The sequence below is a fragment of the Pavona decussata genome, unplaced genomic scaffold (genome assembly GCF_977016875.1).
Source record: "Pavona decussata unplaced genomic scaffold, jaPavDecu1.1 SCAFFOLD_272, whole genome shotgun sequence".
Classification (NCBI taxonomy): Eukaryota; Metazoa; Cnidaria; class Anthozoa; order Scleractinia; family Agariciidae; genus Pavona; species Pavona decussata.
The window spans coordinates 359,326-369,986 of record NW_028145674.1 but is presented as its reverse complement, the minus strand read 5'-3'; the positions used below and the strand labels follow the sequence as shown (position 1 = coordinate 369,986).

At 37.1% G+C, this 10,661-nt stretch overlaps 1 protein-coding gene across 1 annotated transcript; it reads left to right on the top strand.

Annotated features, from left to right (window-relative positions):
* The first annotated feature begins 7,390 nt into the window (after window positions 1-7,390).
* LOC146455576 (uncharacterized) lies at window positions 7,391-9,221 on the top strand. The gene is made up of 2 exons (XM_085094092.1): window positions 7,391-7,988; window positions 8,698-9,221. The coding sequence occupies exons 1-2, from the start codon at window positions 7,529-7,531 to the stop codon at window positions 9,183-9,185; spliced, it is 948 nt and encodes a 315-aa protein (XP_084950218.1). The 5' UTR covers window positions 7,391-7,528; the 3' UTR covers window positions 9,186-9,221.
* The last annotated feature ends 1,440 nt before the right edge of the window (window positions 9,222-10,661 follow it).

Here is a 10,661-nt window from a genome sequence, read left to right as displayed (position 1 = left end):
GCCCACTGATTGTCTTAAGCCGCGGCCTAAGTTAGACTCTGTTTCAATAACTGGCCCTTTTTCTTTAATGAACTCTGCTTATTCTTGTTTACATTTGACCACGGTTAAGGTCTTCTCTAACTGTGTCTCAAGCGATGTTATGATTAGCCAAACTTACCTGCCGTTTCGAATTTGTTGTAGAACACTGAGCTTGAAGAGTCGGTACGGCATTCTTTAATGACGAGCAAGCGCATTGTTTTGACTTTGCTTCTTTGGCAGCTAATAAAGTCGTGTTTTTGAGGCCATACTCTGATGTTTCGTTGTGTGAAGAAAGAATTTTTTAGGCAACAGATCAGAATGATAATCAAACGGTACACACTTTACTTGATAACATGCAGAACATTGCAGGATAAGCTCGTCGCATGAATTCTCCCAAACGAGGACGGTGACCTCCCAATTTTATTCCACGGAATCATAAAATAAGGTTCCAAAATATATTCACATTTTATTTGTGTCCGCGATGATTGAACTATGAGTCTGCTAATGGATACAGACTCAAATAAAAACGTTCAATTTTTGTGGGTAGTGCACTGTACAGTGCTCTCTCCACTAATAATTTGGCTTATGTGGAAAGAGTACTTTCGGAGAAATTAGGAATATGGTTGTGCTTGTTTTTCCTGCTTGTCTAAATGGCTGACAGGGAACATAGTAAGACGAGCATTTTCTTCTTGTTTATAAAACCCAAATTATTTTAACGACAAATTTTATAAACTGGGAGGGTGGCTTTACCATCTGTGTGAATTTAATTTGAATAGGTTCACATGCACTCGAGAACAGGACTTGTTTATTTTTACTTTTTGAGAGTGGAACTTTTGTTCAAAACATGGTCCTAAGGCCGACATCATCTAGTGCGGTTACCACGGCAACGATAATCTGCCGATCCGAATATGGTTGTTTTTGTTTATCCCGCGAGGTAAACTACCTCTACAAAAAAATTGAAGGGGGGTTATAATTTTTCATTTCCACCTTTGCTTCACTTTCCTGGAGAATTGCTCTTAATCTCTCTAATGTCGTCAGGCATGTAAGAGTGAGTGAGTGAGTGGGTGTCGATCGGTAAACATAGAAGTCCGCAGCAGGTGCGCAGGAGTACCCACATGTATGCAATGCGTACCTATATTTAGATAATTTCATGGAATATCCATGCTGTACTAGATGTAGCGAAGAACGTGCAAAACCGGGGAGATACGCCCATGCGATGGTGGGGTATCGGGAAGACGGCTTGAATGTTAATAATAATAATAATAATAATAATAATAATAATAATAATAATAATAATAATAATAATAATAATAATAATAATTTTTTTAAATGAAAAATTTAATAAAAATAATTCTTTATTAAAATATTCCACACAAATTACTATTTACAAGTTAAAAGTATATAAAAAATAACAATATTTAATACTTATATTGCGCTTTTTTCTATAAAAAATACTGAAAAGCGCATTACAATATTATTAATAACTAAATTAAAAACCAGTAAAATTACCCGATAAAATTACATTATTTAAAAATAAATTTTAAATAAATAATCAACTAAAAGCCTTCTTAAATAAATATGTTTTAACAGAGCGTTTAAAAGAGTCGATTGATGTTTCCTGTCTTATTGGCAGAGGAAGACTGTTCCATAAAAAGGGAGCAGCCACCGATAACGCGCGATGAGATACGAATGAGATACGGAACTGTTATCAGCTTGACCATATACAACTTAAAAATGTGTGGGCTGTAGCCAGGCATGGTTGAAAATTTGTATGAAATGTTGGGAAAAAGAAAAGAAAAAGAAAACAAACGAATCTTGCCTCTTGTAGCTCAATATCAACCATCAGTGCCCAACTTGAAACAAATACTACTCGATAAATGACCATAAATGGCATTTAATAGAAGAAAATACAGCACTATAAAAGGAATGAAACTATTCCTGGATTGTTAGCCATTTTGAGAAATTACAGACATAAAAGAAATAAGTCAGAATGATGTATTATTCAGTAATGACACGACAGGCAAACTCGGAAAAAGAAATTTCGAGTGCTCCTATCAGGAGTCGAACCTAAGACCTTCCGATTAATAGTTCGGATGCTCTACCACTGCAGAGCTACAGGATACTCGTGGGAGCTAAGGCCATTAAACTAGGTTCATAGTTTAAGGCCATTAAACTGGGTTCATTGACATTCCAATCCTAGCAGTATGCAGAACGTTTGTCCCAACCTGATTACCCATGCACACAAAAACTGCGGAGAGGTACATTCTTGCGCACTCATCAATAACAGCGCCCAAGCTAAACTCATATGGGTCTTCAACGCCCTGTTCTTCCTTTGTTCGTCTTCCCTACAAAATACAAGGAGAGACAAGTGAATGCAGTTTAGCGTAAACCCCATTGGATGCCGACTATACCCAGTGAAACCCGAGATTAATTAGGACTACATTGAAGAGGATGAAAAGACATTAAAAAAATCGATTCTAAAAATATAATCGGAACAAAACAAGGAAAAAAGGTCATACCTAATCAATTCTCATTGCGACGTTTTAGTTACAAACGATTATTAGTACGTTTGTTAAGTCTTTATCCAAACTGAGAGATGTTGTAAGGCATATTGATTTTTCGGTTATGTCTCATTCTGTGATATAAGCATTTTGTGAGATTTCCAACAGGACTCAATCGAAATTTTAATCATTTTCCCCTTTAATATGGAATAAACGAATTCTATTGATAGACCTCTTTTGCTACCAGATTGATATTTTAATACATCACTTTTCAATTTATATTCAGTGTTCCTTATAACACGGCACCTGCCCTCTTTCAACAGCACGCTGAACACGTTAACTGATGCTAGTACAAAAACTTTCTGTAAAGTTATCGGTACAATTATAAGAACACTTGTGAGAAGATTTTGATCGAAAATCAGGAGAATTCCATATTGAAATCAATTGTTTCACTCGGAGAACACACAAACCGATTGACTTCGTATACAAAAACGCTGCTTAATTAATCTGAAGGGTTTTAAAATCTACTTGAGAGCGCGGCGGATATAAAGCCCACCTTTTGTCATGTTGGACGTTTCCATAGAGACATCGCCAGAAACCATTTGATTATTCCTTGATTATTAAAAATGTTATTACAAAATTAAACGAACATTGTCAGCTACAGAGGCACTGCCATGAGAGACGTTCTGGTGGTTTTTATCTCCCTATAAACGTGGCTGAAAATCAGAGCGCCCAAAGTTGATTAAGTGAAAAACGTGATGCACAGAACCGTACAAACAAATAGCCATATTACTTATTTAACGGATTATGAATCGGTAAATCAAAGTTAAATTTCATAACCCTTCAGATTAAATTAAGGAGCGGTTCAAAAGAAATGTAAATTTCAACCATTTTCTTTCGATGGCTTACGATAGAAGGATTAAATTTGCAACAGTGGGCGTATGAAAGATGGCTTTTCTTCTTGGTAATACGTAAACAGTGCAATTAGAAATGAGACGTCTTCATCAAAAGTCCATTTCTTATCGCACAGATTTGTTTGCTTCGACTAAAGGTGAGTTAGATCTGTGATGACAGGTTTTACTGTAGTCTCAACAAATCTTTTGAATATAGCATGTACATCTGAGCATTGCGGAAGCTACTTTGAGTCCCTTGCCTGTTTTCCCCTTACTAAAATCGTGAAACATGTTGCAATTCAGAATGTAAGCTGAGTGTTCTTTTTTTAGAGCACGTTTAGACCGATTTCTTTCGGCGGCTTGCCAAGTTGCCATTATTTTTGTTGAAAACTTGATGGCTGAGACATTGATCGCTTATGTCAAACTGCTTTTTGTTGTTCCCTTTTTTCGCTTGGAAACCTATAGCTCTGGGTAGGGGTCGGATAGATGGCGAGGTAATTTCGAGGAAGAAACGTCTATCATTTATTTTCCCCGAAATTTCTTTCTCCGATTTTTACTTTATCTTGCCTGGGCCGGCTAGGGCCGGCTAGTTTCAAAAGAAACTATGGTGCCGCTTTGATGGGGAGTGGAAATGAATGTTTGGTTTATTAGTAGAGTTGATAAAGTAATTTGGTCACCGTAAAGAGATTCGAGTGCTGACGTTTATTTTCGAGCGTTAATGTTAGGAGGGAAAATCAATGAGCTTGTTGAAAATGTGTAGATTTAAGTCTCTCGTTACAGAATAACGAATTGTAGTTTTGGAGCGTTTGCATAGATAAAAAAGGAATCATATTTACCCATGTTAAGAGTTAAGCCATTCATATTTACTCGCATTTACCAACTAGCTGCCCGACATATTTAATAGCCACTGGTCGTGCAGTCTATTATTGCACGTGTAATCAGTTAAATTTAGCCATAACTACATCAGCATATGGAATTGCCAATCCTCCATTTTCTTTTAGACAACAACTTAAAGGGAAAGTATCATGGGGTTTTTGATATCTTTTGTTAAAAATGATGAAATAAGACCTTTAATCACCTTCCAAATAATTCTAGAATGACGAGAGGAACGAAATCAACTCAATTCTTGAAAGGAACAACTTGTGATCTGTTCTGGCGCATTTTGGAAAAAAAATGCGAGAACTTGAAAAACATTAGCCCAATATTTTCCAAGTTTCAATCCAAACCGGCCTACCCTGTCTCTGGCCAGAGGTACTAATCGACAGTTTTATTGCACTGGGGTGATAATTTTTAACAAACTTGACAATTATTTCGTTGTTTCTGCAGACAGTCAAATATTTTTGGGTTTTGAAATGAAAGCAAATTTTCGTGATACTTCCCCTTTAAGTGTCACCATCTCTTGTAACACGTCGACGAACACGTCGAGGTTTAAGGAAAGGCGAAGGTTAGGGGAATTTTGTCAATAATTTATCGTTTGTCATATTTGGATATTTATTAGCAAATAGTTTCATATTTATTCAAATGTATTTATTGGAGTTAACGTTATAAGTCTATTTATTGGTCTTATCATTTATTTTAAAAGATTTGTAAGAGCAATGGTAACCTTAGTTTCCCTTTCGCTTTTGTTCAAAAGATCTTGAAAACCTTATATTTGTATGTCACTGCGTGTGTTATCACATTGGGCATTAAAATTAGTTGCATTATAATGCTCGTTACTAATTCATTTCGTTTTCCTTTTCAAATTCAACTTTTGTAATCCCAGTGGACAGCAAAGAACAATAGCTCTAATTAGCACGAGAAAACAAAAACCAGAAGGACTCTGGTAGTTAGTTGTAGTAAAATGACGCCATGGTGAAAATGTCCTATTATCGTCCTAAACCTCGAAGCAAAAAGATCTCCTCTTGTAATGAGTTTCGTTCTGTAATTGCGTTTTTTAAGAACATTCAATAGGATTAATTAACAGCTTGTCAAGTTTGTATATTTTCGTTTATCTATTAAGCTTTTGCGGATCCGTTCTGTTCTGTGTATGAATAACTTAACTTTTCAGTTTTCTTTGTCAAATGTAATAACGTTCATTAACACTTACGAAACTCTTCACCTGTTCGCTTCTTTGACGCACTTCAACAACTTTTAAGAGCGGCTGCCTGTAAGGATCGAGAATTCGCCGTCAGCGACCAATTTGGCGAATCGCTCATATTCGGGCGAACTATTTTCAAAAATCATATTTAAAAGTTTTCAGCGACTTTTTAATTTGAGAGATTAGAAAAAATTTCAAAATGCGGTCAAAGTGCGGTATTTCGGTCAACTGAAGTTTCAAACTAAGGTGCGAGAACGAAGCACTGCCAAATGCATAAAATAACTTCAGTTGAAGTCAAACTTTATACAAACTATGAACAAATATTCTTGTTTATTGTCCACTACTAAACATTTTCAAATCTATTCATTTTTTGATTCTAGCGGAAACTTTAAACCACATTTGAAGAGCATTAAAAATAGAGGCGAGATATAGGTTAAAACGGTACAAAAGTGCCCCTGCCTGGTACCTCCGTTTTCGAAAATTTTACTCTATAGTCTTAACATATAGATATTAAACGTTCACTATGCCAAGACCATGAAATTCCATGAGATTACTCCTCCCAATTTTTCGTGGAGGTGTGTAGCTCGGTTCTCTAAACCCTGACCCTAGTTAAGACCAAAATATGTAATTTTTCGGTATCCTTTTTTTCAGAATCGTTTAAAATCCACAACCGCCATTTTCAGACCTGGTTTCTAGAGTAATCCTTATTCCGTTTTTAGACTTTCAGATAAAAGCGGTACAAACGCTATATGCAAAACGGCTCAAAAACCGTACCTTTGAGAAATGTTCAGAGAGTCAGGTTTTATTTGTCGAGGACACGTTAAACTAGCGCCTTTGCCAGGATTCACGTTGACTCTCTGATTGGGTTTGGGCCTTTGGCAGAGTATGTCATTTATTGAAATGCCTTTGTTCTTTAGCTTTGAGCCTTGTCCACTGGGTGTTCTCTGCTGTACTTTGTATCGTAAGGGGCTATATAACATAAGCGATCGAAAGCGAAGTGGGATGTGCGATCACAGCCCTGGAGTCTTGGAGCGTATACCCCTTACACAAAAAGACCGATAGGAATGGAACACTCCCAATGGTACGGCTTTCCCCATCAAAGCGGTTTCGCTAATTCGATGCCGTATACCATTTGTCATGTAAAGTGCAAAGCAAACCAGTAAAAGATTTTGTATCCGGTATGTTTGCTTTCCGGATACGTCTGCTTACTTGTTTTCGCACCTTAGCCTTGGTATTTGCTTTTCCGAAAACAAAAGATACTGGTTTTTCAGCGTTGCGAAAGTTAGATGTGACTTTGCGCTAAACAAGTTTTTTTTACAATTTAATCAAAACTTCTGAGGAGAGTAATGTCTTTCCAAACAGATAATCCACCTAAACGAACTGTTGGTGGTCCTGATTAAAATAAAATAAATAAAAGATAGAATTTTTATTTGTACAACAATAAACTTAGCAGGGACAAAGTTTCAACTCAGGACACTTTTTCACTGCCAAGCGTCAATGTGAGCGTTTCTTAAAGGGGAAGTATCACGAAAATTTGCTGTCATTTCAAAAGCCCAAAAATGTTTGTCTGTCAGTAGAAACAAAGAAATAATTGTCAAGTTTGTTATTATCACCCCAGTGCAATAAAACTGTCGATTAGTGCCTCTGGCCAGAGACAGAGCAGGCTGGTATGGATTGAAACTTGAAGAATGTTAGGCTAATGTTTTTCAAGTTCTCGCATTTTTGTTTCCAAAATGCGCTAGAACAGATCACGAGTAGTTCCTTTCAAGAAATGAGTTGATTTCTTTCCTATCGTCATTGTAGAATTATTTGGCAGCTGATTGAAGGTCTTATTTCATCCTTTTTTAACAAAAGATACCAAAAATCCCATGATACTTCCCCTTTAAATGTCTATAAACAAATGACTTATTCGTTATCATTACTAATGCTAACAGCATTTCTTTGTTTGGTGCGCACGCAAAATCAGTGTTAAAAGCATTATATGTTTCCTTTGGAATTTTCAGGCTTGACTATCTCTTGGAAATTTTGCACAAACTACTATGAACGTGACCCAAAGGGATACCACAATTACCACAATTTGTGGGCTGCCAAGATGGTGGGGCAACGTAAGGAATGATACCGCTGGCTTCATTAACGAAATTCTCATTGTTGCTGTGAATGTACCCACCGCAATGTTTGCATTCCTTAGTAACCTGGCCATCATTGTTGCTGTCATCAAGAATCCTTCCTTACAGAAACCCTGCAACATCCTGCTGTGCAGCCTGGCCTTTGCAGATTGCCTCACGGGAGTCACTGCTCAGCCAATGTTTGTTGTATGGCGATATTTCGTTTCTAGAGTGGAGCAGTCGTGTTCACACCAGGTCTTGGTTTTTGGGTTATATTACACTATCCATACATTTGCAGGCGGCTTATCAATGGTCAATGTTCTAAGTATTAGTTTTGACCGCCATTATGCCTTGTCCAGACCACTGGAATATCTTGCTAATGCCACAAAGAAGGGTGAGTTTTTGTTTTGTTCGATGAGTGTGTTTCTTAGTTGTTGTTAAAATAAAAGATGGCTTGCCAAAATCTCACAGTTGGAAGCATAAGCCAAACATGTGGGGTGATAGGAGGAAGCTAGTCGTCAAAATTTTAACTTAATGACCCTCGTCTGTTCTGTGAAGCATCCGTTGAGAAAGTCTTAGAAGGAAGGGGGGGGGGGGGGTGGCTATGTTACAAACTTCATAAGATGTAGTGTACAATTATGTTTTGAAATACCCCGGATAAGTTGCTTTTATAGTAGATTAAATTTGTAAGTGTGAAGTATAGAACACTGTCACCGACTGTGCTCGCAAGTGATTCAGTGTCAAACGTCTTTTTGTAATAAAAATATCAATTTTCTTGGTGAAATTGTTGCTTCCCTTTTGCCACTGACACTGGGGCAAAATTCATGCTCCAAGATATGTTTATTTCCGGCACACTCTAGAATAAACTGAGAGACCGCATTTGCTTATACCCAGGAGCTGTCTATGTAACACAAGAAATAATGCCCGGATATTTTGTTTTTCTTGTCATTAAAAAGAAGTAAAAGCGTGGTCTATCTTTTCAAATATTTTAAACTTTTTGCCGAACAATATTCAATTCCCGACAGCAAATTGCAACCCTTAAAAATTGATAATTTAAATCATTTTTCTGACGTTTCTATTACTACTTTGAATATCTTTTACAGGTGCAGCGAAAATTGCCCTCTGCACCAGCATTATTTGGCTGCTGTACACGATTCTACTTCAATTTATTGTGCCTGGTTTTCCGGACCTCCAATACATTGCCTTCCTCATTTGTGGTGTACTGTTTATCGTGGTTCCGATTGCAAATTACATCAGAATGCTGTTCGCCGTTCGACTTCACAACAGTCAACTGGGTGACGCCGTTGCCTCACAACAGATGTCAGCGATATTGCGGCGTGAGAAGAGAGTGGCTCTTGATATGTGCATTGTCGCCATCGTGCTATTGGCTTCTTTGACACCATCTCTAACTGTGAATCTTATTAGACTGCGATACCCCCGAGTGCACTCTATCTTGTTGCCATGGACTGTAACAGCAACGTTTATGACGTCCTCTATTAATCCACTGATTTACTTTGGGAGAAACAAGCAATTAAGAAACGCATTGAAATCCATAATTAATATTTGCTTGGATAACGAAGAGTCACCCTGAACATTTATTTTCTCTTTCTATGATGATAACACAGTGGAGTTGGCAGATCTACTAACTTGTAATATGAATCCCCTGTAGAAATGACAAGGACAAACAATTAAACATTTCCTTGAAATGTTCCCCTTTCCCTAGTTATGAACTTGGCAATTTTGACATGAGCAAATCTTATCTGAATACTGTGCTACAAGAGCCACACCATTCCTCTTTTATCTAATCTCTCAGTAACTCACGACAGCGACCAATTGGGAACCAGACCAACGGTTATTGAATTTCCAATTCCTGTCTTCTTCGTCATTAAAGTACGAGCTTCGTACAATTTTCCGTTGTTTTACGTTGAAGATTCCCCTTGAGGACGCTCCAGGATTGCTCTGATATTCACAGTAAGCTATTCTTGAGCACTCATGGATAACAGCGCCCAAGCTGAACTCATACGGGTCTTCACCACCCTCTTTTCTACTTCTTCTTCTTTTTCTTCTTCTTCTTCTTCTTCTTCTTCTTCTTCTTCTTCTTCTTCTTCTTCTTCTTCTTCTTCTTTAACTTCCATACAAAACATCAGGAGACACAAGTGTATTAATTCCTTGTAAAAATGAGAAATTGTTAAAATATCTCTGATGTTGTAATTATTTGAATTAGAATTAAATGGACTCTAAATAGCAAGAGACGTCCATAATCGTTTAAAATGTACTTTGTTTGAACTGAACACTCGATCTTTAACCCAGCGAGTCGAAGAACTTTAATTATCGATTCTGATTCTTTCATTTTTAGGCCGCCTTCTTCATAAATATTTATCACTGACAATTTAGTAACTTTATCTTTACCCTTCCATAGAATTTAAAGATTGACTGAATCACTCTTTTTATGATATTTTCGGGAATAGGCAACAAAGAGGATATTTAAACAATTTTTATTAGAAGTAGAAATTTAATGACCGTCACTTTGCCGCAAAGGGAAAGTCCTCTAGATGACCAAATGTTTATCAATTCCTTTTTGTTAATAATTTTGTCCCTAATTATTTTTCATGAAGTAGAATTTGGTCGTATTGAAGAAGACTCCAAAGGAAGTTTTTCTCGGCTCGTCAGGCCATTTGATGCCAAAAGGTTTGGTATGATTATATATTAGCGACCCGATCCATGATCCTTCTGTTTTGGAACCATTTACTTTTAAAGCACATAGGTATTAAATAAATCCAATAATCGAAAAAGTACCGCTGCAGAATTTACGTCGGTGAGACCTTCTGTTGTGTCGTCTGCGTACTGAATAATTTTAGTCTCTTCATTGCATATTTTAATACCTTTAATTTGAACATTATTTCGTATGACGATTACCAGTGTTTCAACGGTCAAAATGAAAAGGAATGGGGGAGGGGGGGGGGGGGGGGGAGTAGATTTCCTTGCCTGATCCCACGTTGAAGAGTACAATCAGTTCTGAGGCAGTACCTTTTTTTATTAATCAGTGTGGAATGTTTTAGCAAATGTC

What these genes read in the sequence shown, in the direction of transcription:
- LOC146455576 (XM_085094092.1), top strand. Translation starts at nt 7,529, where the DNA reads ATGAACGTGACCCAAAGGGATACCACAATTACCACAATTTGTGGGCTG. An exon ending in TGCTAATGCCACAAAGAAGG is followed by an intron (nt 7,989 to 8,697) that starts GTGAGTTTTTGT and finishes TATCTTTTACAG; the next exon opens with GTGCAGCGAAAATTGCCCTC.